This window comes from Hemiscyllium ocellatum, chromosome 21 (assembly GCF_020745735.1).
Source record: "Hemiscyllium ocellatum isolate sHemOce1 chromosome 21, sHemOce1.pat.X.cur, whole genome shotgun sequence".
In the NCBI taxonomy this organism is placed as follows: domain Eukaryota; kingdom Metazoa; phylum Chordata; class Chondrichthyes; order Orectolobiformes; family Hemiscylliidae; genus Hemiscyllium; species Hemiscyllium ocellatum.
Window position 1 is genome coordinate 45191514 of NC_083421.1, and position 17319 is coordinate 45208832.

The following is a 17319-nucleotide window of genomic DNA, read 5'->3' on the forward strand; positions in this document are numbered from 1 at the left end:
AGAAGTTAACCGTAGCACTGAGCATTTTCAGCTATTCATTAACGTATACTTAGAGCTAGAATACTATTGTATTGCATCTCTGTGCTATTAGGAACTCCAGATCCCAGTGATGATGAATGGAGGGTAGTATTTCCACATTTCCTACAGGAAGACTTTACATGTACACTGCTCATATCTGTGAAACCTAGAAGCAATACATTTTGCAGTTTAAAATTTAAAGCCTTTGTCATTGCCATGCTCAACTGGTAGTTCTGCAACTTTATCAGTGAATTAAAAAGATAAAGGAAACATAACCAGAGGTTTTCTTTAAAAATGTAGACAATTAATCTGTGCATGTTTTTTCGCATAAAAATCACATGTAGGAACCAATTTCTTTGTGCATTCTTGTGTGCTGATATATTCCCTGGATAAATTGAAGCAACCAAATAGACATCTGAATGTGTGGATTATTCACATAAAGCATCTAATAGACCAAATTTGACCAAAAACTGGAATCCTGCTCTGTCAGAATTGCTGAGTCTAAAACAGAATAACCAGTGGTTTTTAAAGGGACCACAAGAGGCTTTTGAAAAGTTGCTTGCAGGTGTTATGCATGCTTTTTACATTGACAGAACTAGATGTGATTCTAACACTATTCACAGTGTAGAAAGCTGGCTTCAAAGACCAGACAAGTTTGTATGATTTTGCATCTGATCCTGTTCAGCTCTATTAGTATTGGTATTCATTTTGGTTAGACTCATTGTTGGGATTTCTGCCTATTAACAACACAGGTGATATACAGTACAAGAGGGAAAAGAGCTGAAGGGAGTAAATCAGGATAGCAAATACCACATGAAAAATAATTAAGATGTAAGTTTACCACTGAATTTCAATTAACTTATCAGTGAGTGAAAATCCAGAGCAAAAGGTCTTGCACAATTCACCACTAAACCTGTTGTATGACCAGACCAAACCCCCAGCAACTGAAAGCTAAACTAAAGCCCTGGTTCTGTGACATCCTGACTCCACCCATTTATGTTGCTTCTATTGTTCCAACTTTGCAAAACTCCCAAGGCCTTACAAGCTGTTTACTTTATTGACTTCAAATAGATAGCTCGATCCCTAGGCTTAAAATCTCTATTCAAAAAAAAGACAAAATACACCTCTTAAAGCCATAGTATCATCATTGTCTCTCAACACACAAAAAATTGCTTTATTTTTAAAAACCTTTCATTTTAGGTTATTACTACATTATAATAAATACACATTACATTTTACTCTAAACAGTCTGTTTCAATCCATCTTTGTCTTCCCATTGTGACAACATCATGACAATGCATCAGCCATATATTGTCTCGTCCTGTCATGTTTATAATTTTCAAATTAAATGGCTGTAACAATAAACTCCATCTGGTATTTTATCTTTAAAATTCTCCAAAAACATTAAGGGGTTATGATCAGCATATACAATTGTCTCAGACACATTACTGGCAACGTAATGTTGAAACGTTGCATCGCTAACACCAAACTCAAAGTCTCCTTCTCAATTATGGAATTTTTTTATTGATGAATATTCAGTTCTCTAGAAAAGTAGAGAATAGATCTTTCCACCTTCTCATCAACATCTTGCAAGAGTACATCACTCGCATTGATAGCCACTTTGAATGGCTTTACATAATTAGGTGCACTATCACTGGGGCAGTGGTTAACACAGCTTTCAGGCTGCCAGATGCCTTGACATGCATATGTCCACTGAAAATTTCTGCACTCCTTTAGTAAGTCAGTCAGTGAAGCAACGATACTGCTAAACGTTAGTATGAATTTTCAATAAAAATCACTCAGTCCCAGGAATCCTAGTACTTCTCTTTTTATCCATGGTCTGGGAAATTCCCTAATAATCTTTGTTTTCACATCCTGTGGGGCCATCTGTCTATGTCCAATCATATGACCCAGGTGTGTGACTTGGGTTTTTACAAACTCCCTCTTAGCCAAGTTTATCACTAAGCCTGCCTTCTGAAGTTGACTGAACAACTCCAATAGATACTTCAAATGTCCCTTCCATGTGAAACTAAAAATCGTAAGATTGTCTATGTATACCACACAATTTGGTAATCCCAAAATTACTTTATTGGTTAGTCTTTGAAATATAGTTGGAGAATCTTTCATATCAGATGGCATAATTTTAAACAAGTAAAGACTATTTGGTGTTATGAAAGCTAAAATTTCCTTTGCTCTCTTGGATAAAGGTCCTGCCAGTATCCTTTGAGTAAGTCCAGCTTCAAAAATATAAGTTGCATGTTCTACCTTCCAAATACAGTCTTCCAGCCTTGTGGAATAGGATTTGAATCAAATTTCGTAACTGCAATGACTTTGTGGTAATCAACACATAAATGTTGGGTACCATCTGGTTTTGCCAGCATCACAACGGGTGAGCTCCATTCACTGCAACTCACTTGCTTATATGGTCTTTGAGCATGCTTTCAATCTCTTTTTGAACCTGTGCCAATTTTAAAGGGTTAAGTCTCTAAGGATGTTGCTTAATTGGAACTGCATCTCCTGTATCTACATCATGTGTAATCATGTTAGTACTTCTCAGTTTATTTGCACACTTGTCTCCATGTGATTGTAATAAGTCTTTCAGGTCATTTTGATTTTCCTCTGGAAGGTAACTCAATAATTTATCTCAATTTCGAGAATATCTTCATTATGCAATCTAATTTGAGGAATATCAAATTCACATTTATCTGGGTTTGGTTCTTCACTCTGAGTTGCAGCAATTACCACATGCTCCTTTTGCTTTTCTTCCCTATCAAAATACCATATGAGCATATTCAAATGTCACACTTTATGAGTTTTCCTTCTATCTGGCATTCTTATCAAATAATTCACTTCACTCAATTTCCTTTTGACTAGATAAATCCCACTAACCCTTGTTTTTAAAGATTCACCAACCACTAGTAGTAACACTAACACTTTATCTCTTCTAATGAAAGTACAAATATTTGATTTATCTACTTCCTGTTTCATCACCTGCTGTGCTACTTTCAAATGCAATCTAGCCAACTCACCCATTATAATCTTGCCATAAAATTTGACACATAGTCCAAATATGTGGTCTCTAAACTCTGACTTATCAATTTTTTCTTAATTAATTTCACTGATCCTCTTATCTAAAAACTAATTCCAATGGACTGAATTTAGCTGATTAGTTGGAAGAGAGAAATCAGGAAAACAAAAAGGGGACATGAGATAGCTTTGGCAAATAGCTTTTCATCATTTATATAAATGATTTGGATGTGAGCATAGTTAGTAAATTTGCAGTTGACACCAAAATTGGAAGTGTAGTGGACAGCGAAGTAGGTTACTTCAGATTACAACAGAATCTTGATCAGGTGGGCCAAAGGGCTGAGAAGTGGCAGATGGAGCTTAATTTAGATAAATGTGAGGTGCTGCATTTTGGAAAGCGATTCTTAGTAGGACTTATACATTTAATGGTACTTGCTGAATAAAGAGACCTTGGAGCGCAGGTTCATAGCTCCTTGAAAGTGGAGTTGCAGGTAGATAGGATAGTGAAAGCAGTATTTGGTAAGCTTTCCTTAGTATTGAGTACAGGAGTTGGGAGGTCACGTTGTGAATGTACAGGACATTGGTTAGGCCATTGTTGGAATATTGCTTGCAATTCTGGTCTCCTTCCTATCAGAAAGATGTTGGGAAACTTGAAAGGGTTCAGAAAATATTTACAAGGATTTTGCCAGGGTTGGAGGAGTTGAGCTAGAGGGAGAGGTTGAATAGCCTAGGGCTGTTTTCCCTGGAGCTTCGGAGGCTGAGGGGTGACCTTAAAGACATTTATAAAATCATGAAGGGCATGGATAAGATAAATAGACAACGTTTTATTCCCAGGGGTGGGGGAATCTAGAACTAGAGGTCAAAGGTTTAGGGTGAGAGGGGAAAAGATATAAAAGAGACCCAAGTGTCAACTTTTTCACACAGATGGACATGTATGGAATAGCTGCCAGAGGATGTGGTGAAGACTAGTACAATTGCAACATTTAAAAGGCATCTGGATGGGTATATGAATAGGAAGGGTTTGGAGGGATATGGGCCGGGTGCTGGCAGGTGGGACTAGGTTGGGTTGGGATATCTGGTCGGCATGGACAGGCTGGACTAAAGGGCCTACTTCTGTGCTATACATCTCTATGACTCTGTGAATCCCTAATTGAAAAAAAAATACAAATGGAGTTCCTTTATCCTAAACCTCTGGATAGTTTTGACTATAAGCCCTCAACATAGTCTTTAAGTTTGATGCCACCATTTTAATACTCCTTGTGATTCTGGATGGTATGCAGTTGATTTAAAATGTTTTATTCATGAGCTATCTATAAGTTCCTTGAATAATGTTGCTGTAAAATTTGGCCCTCGATCTGATTGTATTTCTGTGGGTAGTCCACTGCTAGTTAAATAATTGAGTAACTCTTCATTTAAAATGTGTTGCTGGAAAAGTGCAGCAGGTCAGGCAGCATCCAAGGAGCAGGAGAATCGACATTTTGGGCATGAGCCCTTCTTCGGGCTCACACCCGAAACGTTGATTCTCCTGCTCCTTGGATGCTGCCTGACCTGCTGCGCTTTTCTAGCAACACATTTTCAGCTCTGACCTCCAGCATCTGCAGTCCTCACTTTCTCCTAACTCTTCGTTTAGCCATGATGTTGCATAATAGAATGGGCTTTAGGAATCTTGCAGACACATCCATTGTGGTCAACAAATATTGATTCCCACTTTATTTTAGAGAGGGATACTATGCAATCAATTAAGACTCTTGTAAAAGATTCCTCAAATGCTGGCATTAGTATTAACAGGGATGGTTTTATCAAGTATGAGGTTTTCCTATTATCTGACATGCATGACAAGACTAGAAAAATTCAACCACATCTCTATGCAATCCAGGGCAATAAAATTGTTTTTGTATTTTGGTGTGAGTTTCCCTTACTCCCAAATGACCTCTTCTGTATAACCCACAGATAAAACAACTTGACGAACACCTGCACGTTTTTCATCTGCCTGAATATATAATGGTCTCCATTTCCTTATCATGACTTTGTTTTTAAGATTTTTAAGATAGTAACATCCTGGGATATGTTCAAATTCTTCCACAACTAGGAAGGTTTAGAGGAAAATGGGCCAAATGCTGGCAAATGGGACTTGATTAATTTGGGATTTCCGATTGGCTTGGAATAATTGAACTTAGGGGTCTGTGACTAAATGACTCTATCTTTTTGTTGTAATTCAACTAATCTCTTTGAACTAAAAGTATTCACTTTGTCCTCTACTTGTTTGTTTCATCCTTCTGTTTGAACCTGTCACTTTGTGACTTTGTTACCATACCATCAAGAAAAATCCAAGCATATACTTCTGAAACATCTCAGTTGCCTGATATTCCCCTGGCTTTTCCACTATAGTAATCCTGACTACGATCCAGCTATATTATTCCTGAGGATAAACTGTATCTCCGGAATAGAGAATTTCTCTATTACTCCCACCACCGCTTCATCACTTTTCACCAGACTCTCCAACCTCACCTTATGCAACGGAGCACTTCTTCTCACCCACATTCTACACATTACCACCTTTTCTGGCAATGCAACTTTCAAAATACATAGCTCCTCACCATAAACGATTGACTTGCTACTGTATCGCTTAAAATTTTAATTTCTTTACATACCCCTCCTGGTACACAAATAAATCTTAACCACATAGGTATATTCTTTAAAGAGAATTGGTAATTTGTTTTTAACCAACCCCTGACCAGGCTGTACATTCTTTTCCAAGTCTTTAGCTTTCACTGGGAACTCCTTTACCACTTTAATAAACCACACAGTCTTATCCCATTTTACCACATCTGTCTTCCCCATACTTTTCTGAAACCACCAACACTTCAACTTCATGTGTCCTATCGTATTGCAGTGAAAACACCTGAGTTATTTTACTTCTCTTCCCCCTCATAGATTTCTTTTTTTTAAACCTGTGGTAAACTATATTTATTAACCTCATTTAGTTCTTGTTTACCTTTACTACCAGAGGATTTCATTTTTCCCCAATTTCTATCCATTTCAGATTACAATTGATGCTAGGAGCCAAACTTTGATTTATAAACTAACTCATGGTTTTGCAGTTTTAAATCTTTGCTCTTCCATATGAGTTCTCACTACTTCAGGAAGTGAATTTTGAAATCCTTCAAAATAACAGTCATTCTAAGAGCATCATATGTCTGATCTACTTTCAAAGCCCATGTCAACCTGTCAAAGTTACTTTATTTAATGCTTTCAAACTGTATGTATGTTTGACCAGGTTCCCTCCTTAGATTCCTATAATGTTGTCTGTGGGCTTCTGGCACTAGTTCATACGTACTTAAGATGGCTTTTTAAAATCTCATCATACTCCCCAGATACTACTTCTGATAATGATGCAAATATCTCATTAGATATACCTACCAATTTTGTTTATCAACAATACCTAAACGGTTACTGCCATATTTCATTTGTTTAGCCTCTTTCTCAAATGAAATGAAAAAGGCTTTCATGTCTATCTTGTTAAACTTCAGCAGTGCCTGGATGTATTTAAACAGATACCCATCAGGCTTTTGTCTACGATGGGCTTGCTATTCACACAATCCTCATCACTACTCCTATTTTTCACCTTCATCATTTTAAGTCAACTTTCCTCTTGCATTTCCAAATTCTGAAGATCAAAATCTCTCTTCCTTTGTTCTGCTTTTAATCATAACTCAAACTGTTTCATTTTCTTTTCATATTCAAGTTGTTTCAGTTCTTCCATGCTACATAACTCAATGATTCTTTGTTCTGCTGCAATTATCTCTCTCATTTGCTTTTGCCTTTTTCTTTTTGTTCTGCCAGAACAATTTTTAATTTCTTTCCCCCTTGTCAATGCCTCTAATTCAAGCTGCTTCATTTGCAATTGAATTTTAGCCATCTCTAATTATTCTGATTGCATGCCTGGCAATTGTAAATACAGACCGATTGCTGTAATTACTTCCCCTTTCCTCAAAGACACAGGCAACTCCAGCTTTGGCTTGCTCACCAGTTCTGCAAGTTTGACCTTTCTCCCTTTCTATAGAACACCCAAAGTGACTTTTTCCATTCTCAGGAAACTCATAGTGACTGAAAGAACTATAATTACTCAAGGCGCACCCTGTTTAAATCAACCAATACAACAGCTGAAGAAAAGCCAACACTCACAACTCATTGTTGTTGAGTCCAACAATCCAAACTGAAGTGAGAGATTTTGATCCTGGCAAGAGCCCTCAATTTGTTATAGATCAGACCAAACCCCCTGCAGCTATTGAAAGCTAAACAGAAACCCTAATTCTTTGGGAGCCTGACTCCACCCATTTATGCTGCTTGTATTGTTTCAACATTATAAAACCCCCAAGGCCTCACAAGCTGTTTACTTTATTGGCTTTGATTAGATAGCTCAGCGCCTATGGCTGAAACCTCTTTTTAAAAAAGGACGAAATACACCTGTTAAATCCATAGTGTTTTCACACTATAATTTCATTGAGAGATCCAATGATATTGTAGGGAAATATAGGACTGGAAAATTAGGGAAGTTTATTCTGAAATTAAAGTTAAACATGATCATATTTCACTAGCTGACAAAACAAAATTTAAGTAATATGAAATTCGTAAGACTTTTACATGTGACAGATGTCCAAATTAATTGAGTTGACATTCCTGTAATAATATTGTTGTAATAAAATGTAATTAATTAAAAGCTCTGGTGCAATGTTGGAGATAACCTCCCAAATTTAAAGGTACCTATCTCTATTTATGACATTTCACCTGGAAAGTGCTGCAGCTTGTTCAGTTGTCCTCAATGAAGTTTCAACTCAACTGAACGGTTGTGCATCCCATCCACCTCGTACATTAATTTCAAAATTCATTTCTTTCCGAATTTAAATTATATAAACAAAATCCATGCTACTGTTCTTCTTTCATTATTGAAGCAAATAAAACTGCTTCTGGTCCTGCCTTTTGGATCTGGTTCAGAAGTCCTTATTTTAACATGGAGTTTAAAAGGAAAACTATTTAACAAAGCATTTGTTCAAAAATTACTTGTCCTTATTCAGAAGAGCAACTAGAACTTGTAAATATAAAATAAAATATAATTTGTTGTACTTAAAGTAAAATGCAACACATGATTTTGAAGAAGGAATTAGGAAGTAAGAAATCTTGGCTGATTTGCTTGCACTTACATTTAACAAGCTGAGCCACTAGTAAATTATTGTGAATATAACATATACAACATGTTTGGTCATGGATATGAATGCATCATGCTTGACCATCAAGCTCTGAATTGGGACTCAAACTTGGAGCTTCTGGCTCAGAAGCATGGGTGCCATCCATGGCATTACAAGATTCACATTTGTTTAGACATCTACTTTTTCCTTTTAGATATCCATATTATTTTCTCAGATGTCTCAATCCTGTTCATCATTTTAGATAAGGGTGATAAATCTAACTTTATCAGGTGCGCATTAATCGATTCATTCTGCTGTATTTCTTCTTACTGTTGTGAGGAGCACCTATATCCCAGCTGATGCCTTAAATTAATGGAGTTTCCAAATACTAACATTCGTTGTGCTGTCTCAAACTGGTAAATATCGTTGCAAAAAGTGTAAACTAAAACTGTTTATGTGCAAGTGCTGCAACAACTATAGTGCTTCATATTAACAGTGATTTAAAAATGCTTGACTCAATTATGTTTGATAAATTAGACTTCAAAGTGTAGCTTCCTAAGATGTAAGGAGACTTGAGGTTATGCAAAAAATGAACATATAATGGTTGCTCTTTTAATATTTAACCAGTTGCTCTTTATTTAGAAAAGACACACAACTGGAATTTATAATGATTGAAGGTGAAGAATTTGTTACCAGACTGAGGAAATATTGAGAAATTCTCTCCAACAAGATCTTTAGGAATTAGACACATTAACCCATTGAAATATTAGAAATCGACACACCAACAGTTTAGCAAAAGTATAACAAAAAAGTAAATTACTAGCTATTTATCTTTGGAGCTACAGTCAGCATTGCTGAACATTCTCTACTTTGATTCTGGAAAATTAATGCAGACATCCATACATTGTTATATAATTGGTTTCTCTACCCACTGGGGAGTCACTGTAGAATTACTCTTTTTAAAGAAGGGGATAAGCATATATCCAATGGTCCAAATAAATCCCAAATACACAAATTTGTGTGGGATTGTATTAAGAGTCTGATATGTAACTGTTATATCCAGGTGAGGAAGGTGACTTGACTCCCCTGTTTTTAATAGTAACTCACCAAACTTCGATTCCCAACCCACAACTTCTCCCAAGTAAAACAACAAGTGCAGCAGATGTACAGTAACCTCCAAGTATTCCTCCAAGCTACATACTGTCCTGACCTGTGATCATGTCACTGTATTTCAATGTCACTGGGTCAACTTTCCGGAAATTCCTTCCTAACAGCACTGAAGATGTCCCTATAGGTAAGGTTGCTTCAATTTAGAAAGCAGCCCATTTGCGCCTTCTCTAGGGCGATTTTGGATGGAGAATAAATTTTGGCCTAGGCAGGAATGCCTACATCTCATGAACAAATAAAAAACTCTTTTGTGGCCACAAATAATTTTTAATTAGCACGCAGCTACCACACATCAAATAAAACATCGTTCACTAGAAAATGAAGCAGCAAATTACCAAGATTTTCTGGAGTGAAGGAGAAAGAATTTTATTGCCTACTAACTCCAAGAGAAATTAATACAACAGAACATCAAACAAATATACGCACACAGTTAACAGGTTTTGCTGGGGTGAGTGGAATTTCATACAAACAGGAAGTTAAAAGCTGTTGCATTTTAAAGTTCTTGGAACTCTTGAATTGTGAGAGTGAAAAATGGGTCCACAACTGCTAACTGTTGTCATGTTTCTTCAGCCATAGTGAAATTTGTAGAGTTCAGGAGCTCTTGGAGAATGTTGCTTTTTCACCAGTCACTGATTTCAGAGGTTGAGAGAAACATGAAGTTAAAGAAACAATGCAGGTCTTCCAGATTCTATTGTCATGGATCCATGTTTTATTCTCTCTCAACTCTGCCATGCACTTTATTGAAATAGGGTTCATTTGTATAGTCTAGGTCAAGTTCCATTGACTTTCCCAGTTGAATATTCCATTGGTAGCTTTGTGTCTCCCAATATGTGAACTTTTTATGCAAGTATGAATTGAACAGGTGATAAGAACTTCTTGATGCTGACTTAATTGCCTGGTTTCACGGTTTTTGGATGTAAGAATAGTGAGGAAAGTGGTTTTGAAATAGAAGATCAGCTGTGATCTCAATGAATGGCAGAGCTGGCTTGAAGGGCTGAATGTTTCTTTCTCCCTTTTTCCTGAATAATGGGATAATGTTTCCTACCTTATAATCCATGGACTATTTTAGAATTTAGGGAATTCTGAAAATGAATACATCCACTCTTTCTATAGCTACCTCTTCTAAATCGCCAATCAAACCCAGGTGATTTTTCAACATGAAACACCATTAATTTCACAATTTTAAGAGGTTAATGGAAACCTTAAGATCAGGCAATCTCTTAAATACCCTTCACATTTTTATTATTTACATGCGCTCCTTTAGCCGTAAGACATACTACCAAAAGTAGCGGAATTTTTGATTAATTCATAGGACAGGGCCTTAGTCTTATAGGGCTGTGTTCTTATTTACCATAACAGATTTCCTTAAAAATTTAACAGGCCTTTCCTGCTTCTATTTTCTCCTAAGCACCTGAGCCAACATAACAACAGGAGTTCTGGATTTGCTTTGAAAATGATACGATTAAACACAGCATCAAAAATAAGGTCGAATTTAATATTTCTATCACAATTCAAGATAAACTTTAAAATTCTTGTACATAAATAGAAATTTTGCTTGTGTAAAAATCTTAGACAACTTCCATTTTGTTAACAGAGGTTGGAAATCATGATTTTGACCATAGAAGTTGGTCATGTCATTTTGACCTAAAATAAATTGGAAAACACTTAATAAATGGTGTTGAGATGCTGTCATGCAGAATTTAAAGGCCTCTAGAAATGGAAAATTAACTAGCATTGATATATCATACAGTTTAAAAGCCTTTAAGATCAGGAAAGTGAAACAGCATTGCTATAATGAGAAAATATTTTGTAAAAAAGCAGCTTTGAGGTGCTGAGAATAATAGCTTTAAAGTAATACAAATAAGTTACACCACATTTAGAGCATTGTGCTCAGTCTTGACCACCTTATTTAAGGAAGGATGTTAAAGTCCTGGAGAAAGTGTAAAGAGGATTTTACTAGAGTGATACTACGAATGAAGAATTTTAGATGCAAGGAGACATTAGAGAGATTGGGCTTACCTTTAACCACTCCTTTGTCTGTTCAACCAGTTTTCTCTCTCTTGAGAGTCAATCTCCACCTACTGTCTATTCCCCAACCCCTCTGCCTTGCCCCATCTTCTGCAAAAGTTACCAAGTTTTTCCAAGCTGAAACATTAAATCTGATTTCTTTACACGGATGCTATCAGATCTGAATTTTTCCAGCAATTTCTGTATTTGTTTTTGTTTCTGATTTCCAGACTGTTTGGCAACACTCCCCAGGACCTTACCATTAAGATGAGGACAAAACGTATTTAATCAGAGAGATGCTAGGATTTTAAATCCGTTGCCTGGGAGAGTGGTGGAGGCAGATTCCGTAGGAGGTTTCCAAAGAGAGCTGAATATATATTTGGAAGTGATGAAATTAGAGGGAACTAGCTGGGTAGCTCTTTTGGGAACCAGTACAGATACAATGGGTCAAATGGCTCCCTTCAACATTGTTAAATTCTATGATTCTATGATGTTTTGGCTCTGCTTGACTTCTGCTCTGAGTTAACTTCAATATGGTACTTATTTCACTCAACATATTGCACTCTTTCTGAACTTAATTTAGTGTAAGACAGGCTGTTGAAAGATACTCACATTTTAGCAGTACTTTCTCAGTTGTTTTTGTGTTATGTTAATCCCAAACTATTTGAGCCATTGTAAAACTGCTGTGCTTTTCCAGCACCACACTCTTGACTCTGATCCCCAGCATCTACAGTCCTCACCTTCTCCATTGTAAAACTGCCAGTCTAATTAACTCCTAAATGAAGCGTACTTCTGCCAGGTCTTGCTGGTCTGCCTGTTCACCAGGAGTGAAAATCATGCCAATTTTATCACTTAACTACAGATCTTCCAATTAACTCCTTGAAATGTTGACTAGTATAATAAAGCTGTTCATGAAAAGCTATGTGTATTCATGATATTTGCTTTTTTTTGTTATATTGAGGGATTATTTTACTGTGGCTGTCATGGCCCAGTGGTGGCGCACTTGTTTCTAACTCAGATTATGTGTGTAAACCTCATTTCAAAAATTAAAGCATATAATCCAGGCCATAATGACAAGAACAAAAAATGCTGGAGATCCTACAATAATGACAAGAGCTGCATTATTGGGGGTCCTGTTTCTTAGATGGGAAATTAAACTGAAGTCTTTGTGTCCTCTCAAATTGGAGTCCTCTCAGACATCAAAGATTATATCTCATTGTTTTAAAGAAGAGCAGGGGTGTTCTACTCACTTTTATAAGCCTTCAGCCAATACCTTCAAAAAAGATTATCTTATTATTTATTTCATTGTACCTTGTGGGACCTGTCTGTATGCAAATTAGATGTTACATTTGTGCATTATAAAAGCAATATTTCACAAAGCATTTAATTGGCTGCAAAATTGTTTGGCACATACGAAGCATGTGAAAGATGCTAAATAAATGCTTTCTTTTGTACACAAAACTGTCCTGACAATGCCATGAAGACAGGCTTGTAAGAAAGCAGTGAACCTTGATTCAGGACTGTCTGTTCTTCCTAACTTACTAATTTTTATTTTAACAGTTATTTGGGGAAAATGACCAAGTTCAAATGATTTCTGAGGGTTCAGACTGTCGTTGCAAGTGCATCATGAGACCACTGACAAAGGATGCATGCAGTCGCATCAGAACCGGGAGTTTACGTTTTGAAGACTTCTACACAGTTGAAACTGTCAGTTCTGGGACAGACTGTAAGTGTTCCTGTACAGCTCCCCCATCATCACTCAACCCTTGTGAAAATGAGTGGCGAATGGAAAAACTCAGGAAACAGGCTCCAGAATTCTTTAAGGTACACAAAACGACAGTTTAACATCTGAAATCAATGAAACTGCTAAAACCAGGTTCAGTTGATGCCTATTATTTTATGTTAGATGTTAATTTGTATTATGTCTGTTAAATGAATGCTATAATGAAATCCATTTCCAACATTCTGTGAGATTGTAACCTTCAGAGACAAGATGTTACAGGTGACCATAAGACTACAAGAAATAAGAACAGGAGTAGGCTGTTCAGCCCCTCAAGCTGATCTGCCACCCTGAAGGGCTTGGCTAATATGAGATCACTCATGTCCACTTTCCTGCTTTTTTTCCTTTAACCATGATTCCCCTACTGATCACAAATCTATTCATCTCAGCTTTAAGCATACACAAGATTCTGCTTCCACAGGTGTCTATGGCAAGGAGTTCAAAAGACTCAACTCTCCAAGAGTAGAAATTCCTCCTTATTTCAGTCTTGCATTTGTGCTCCTTTATTCTGAGACAATGCCCTCTGGTCCTAGATTCTTGCATGTGTGGGCAAACATGGAGTCATAGAGTCATACAGCACAGAAACAGTCCAACTTGTGCATGCTGACTAGACATCCTAAACCGATGTAGTCCCATGTGGCTCATTTCTCTAAATCTTTCCTATTGATGTACCCATGCAGTTGCTTTTAAATGTTGTAAACGTACCTGCTTCCAACACTTTCTCTGGCAGCTTATTCCATACTTGCACCACCCTCTGCATGAAAAATGTTGCCCCTCAGGTCCCTGTTAAATCTTACCCCTCTCATCTTAAACCCATGACCTCTACATTTGGACTCTTCTACCCTAATTTTATAAACCTCTGTAAGGTCACCCTCAGCTTCATCTCTCAGCATTAACCCTGTGAAGCCCCTTAAGAAACCTATACGTGTTAATGAGATCACCTCTCATTCTACTAGATTCCAGGGAGAGGATTCCCAACCTGTTTAACTTTTGTTCATAAGGCAATACCCTCATAGCACAGATCATCCTAGTGAACCTTCTCTGAACTTTCTCCAATGAAATGAAATGAAATCTTTCTTTGAAAAAAGATGACCAAAAACTGCTCACAGTACTCCAGATGTGGTCTCACCAACACCTTATTCAATTGCAGTAAGACTTCCCTACTCTTATTCTTTAATCTCTTTGAAATAAGAGTGAACGTTCCAGTAGCCTTCCTGACTACCTGCTGCACCTATATACTAGCATTCTGTGTTTTGTGCACACATACCTCCAAGTCATTGGAATGCTGATTTCTGCAGCTTTTCACCATTTTAATAATATTGTTTCTTTTGTTTTTCTTGCAAAATGAATAACTTCATATTTTCCCACGTTATACATTTTTGCCCACTTACTTAATCTATTGATATTTCTCTGTAAACTGTTTGTATCCCCTTCATAATTTGCCTTTCCATATATTTTTGTGTCATTTGCAAATTTAGCTGCAGTACATTCATATTCTTCCTCCAAGTCATTTATATATACTGTAAATAGTTGTAGTCCCAGCAACTAATTCAGAATGTTCAAAAGGCAAGAATTAGACAGGGTCAAATACCAAGGTTAGACTTAAACCGGTGCCTGTAAGAGGGATGAAATTGATCACTAGAGAACAGAATTTAGTGTATGGATCAAAAATCATGGTTTCATTCTTCCTAATATTTAATTGGAGAAATATTTGCTCATACAGTGCTGGATGTCTGATATGCAGTAAAGAACACTTAGAGAGCAGTCAAGAAAGATGGTGATGCAATTATATTGTCTTAGAATTTGTATAAAAGAAACACTGACATTTTCCTACAAACTAGGAGAAGGTGAGGACTGAAGATGCAGGAGATCAGAGTCAAAAAATGTGTGCTGGAAAGGTCAGGCAGCATCTGAGGAGCAGGAGAATCGACATTTTGGGAATAAGCTGTTCGTCAGGAATGTAGGGGAAGCCCAAAGGGGCTTAGAGATAAATGGGAGGAGGGGTGGGGCTGGGGGGAAGGTAGCTTGGAATGTGACAGGTAGATGGTGGTGGGAATGATTGTAGGAAGGAAGATGGACAGGTAGGACAGATCAAGACAGTTGTGCCGAGTTGGAGGGTGGATCTGGGATAGATAAGGGGAAGGGAGATGAGGAAACTGGTGACATCAATATTGATCCCATGTGAAAGGAGGATTCCAAGGCAGAAGGTGAGGCACTTTTCCTCCAGACGTTGGATGGCTAGAATCTGGCAGTGGAGGAGGCTCAGGACTTGCATGTCCTTGGCAGAGTGGGAGGGGGAGTTGAAGTGTTTGGCCACTTTTTAGTTTTTAGTGCATGTGTCCCAGAGATGTTCCCTGAAACATTCCGCAAGTTGAGGAGATCACATCGAGAGCAAGGGGCACAGTGGATGACATGAGTGGAGGTGCAGGAAAATCTATGCTGAATGTGGAAGGATCCTTTGGGGCTTTGGATAGAGGTGAGGGGGGAGGTGTGGGCACAGGTTTTAGATTTCCCGCAGTGGCAAGGGAAGGTGCTGGCAGTGAAGGATAGGTTGTTGAGGGGCATGGAATTAAACAAGGGAGTCATGGAGAGAATGGTCTCTGTTGAACACAGATAGGGGTGGGGGGGATATATCTCTGGTTGTGGGGTCTGTTTATAGGTGGCAGAAATGGCGGGGAATGATGCATTGCATATGGAGGTTGGTGGGGTGGAAGGTGAGGATCAGAGGGAGTTATAGAGTCATAGAGATGTACAGCATGGAAACAGACCCTTCGGTCCAACCCATCCATGCCGACCAGATATTCTGTCCTTGTTGCAATTGAAGGGGTGGAGTTCAAAGGTGGAGGTGTGGGAAGTGGAAGAGATATGTTGGAGGGCATAGCTGACCACATGGGAGGGGAAATTGCAGTTCTTGAAGGAAGAGGCCATCTGGGATCTTCTGTGGTGGAATTGGTCCTCTTGGGAGCAGATGCAGTGGAGGCAGAGGAATTGAGAGTAAGGGATAATGTTTTAACAGGAGGTAGGGTGGGAGTTGGTGGATTTGAAGTAGATGTCCATGTTGAGTCGGTTGTCAGAAGTGAAGATTAGATTAGAATACCTACAGTGTGGAAACAGGCCCTTCGGCCCAACCAGTCCACACCAGCCCTCCATGGAGAGGTCCAGAAAGGGGAAGGTGGTGTCTGAAATGGTAGAGGTGAACCTTCCCTTCAAACTGTTCAACTAGGCCTCTGGTTGACTCCTTCACAAGACCTCCAAAATCCTGGAATTCCCTTCCTAATGAGATTGTGGGTGTGCCTACAACAAATGGACAGCAGCAATTCAAGCAAGCAACACATCACCTTCTAAAGGGCAACTAGGGATGGACATTAAATGCTCTCCCAACCAGCAATATCCACATTCCATAAATAAATAGAAAAAAATCCTCACTCCACCCACCCTTCAAATGAGAACTTGAGGTCAACAACCATCCAACTGTTTTTTGGCAGCACCAATCTACACAATGGGTTTACCTTCTCCTGCATATACATCAACTAGCTTCCCTATTTAACTGGAAACTGAGTAAGTCAATCTGGAGATCTAATTGGTGATGTCAGGTGTAAACTCTTGAAGCTCCACGGCACACTGTGGAATCTGGCATTCTGATTCTTTGTGACTTTCAGAGTTATCCATTCCAAATGCTGAAATTTCAGCCGAACTGCCAGTTCTGTTTTAACATCAGAGTAACATACCATGCATTTCAGTGAAAAAAAAATGTAGAATAAAATCTGATGTGACATGAGCAAAAGCAGGAGAGATACATTGTTTAAATGAAGGTCTTGACTTAACTCTATTGAGCTACTCAGTCCCATCAGGGAGCAGCCTTAATTAGTTGCCTGATTTCAGGAAGGAAACTTAGATCTCGTTTCCATCTTAGATCATTACCTGGTTATGTTAGGTGGAGATGGGATTTGGCTGGGGTAAGAAAACAGCCTGCTATCAAGTGTTAATGTCACTGGACTAGTAGTCTTGAGACCCAAGATAATGTTTTGAGGACATGGGTTTAAATCCCAGCAGGCCACCTAGTGAAATTTTATTTCAACTAATTAGTTTGCAATATCCAGCTGCTCTCAGTAATAACAGCTATCATCAGATATT

The 17319-nt window shown here is 38.0% G+C and overlaps 1 protein-coding gene across 1 annotated transcript in view; it reads left to right on the plus strand.

Moving 5' to 3' along the window:
* olfml2a (olfactomedin-like 2A) overlaps nt 1-17319 on the plus strand; it is a 65754-nt gene that overhangs the window by 17539 nt on the left and 30896 nt on the right. The window contains exon 2 of the mRNA XM_060841076.1: nt 12966-13229. Coding sequence (XP_060697059.1) covers nt 12966-13229 — 264 coding nt within the window. The remainder of the gene's footprint in view (nt 1-12965; nt 13230-17319) is intronic.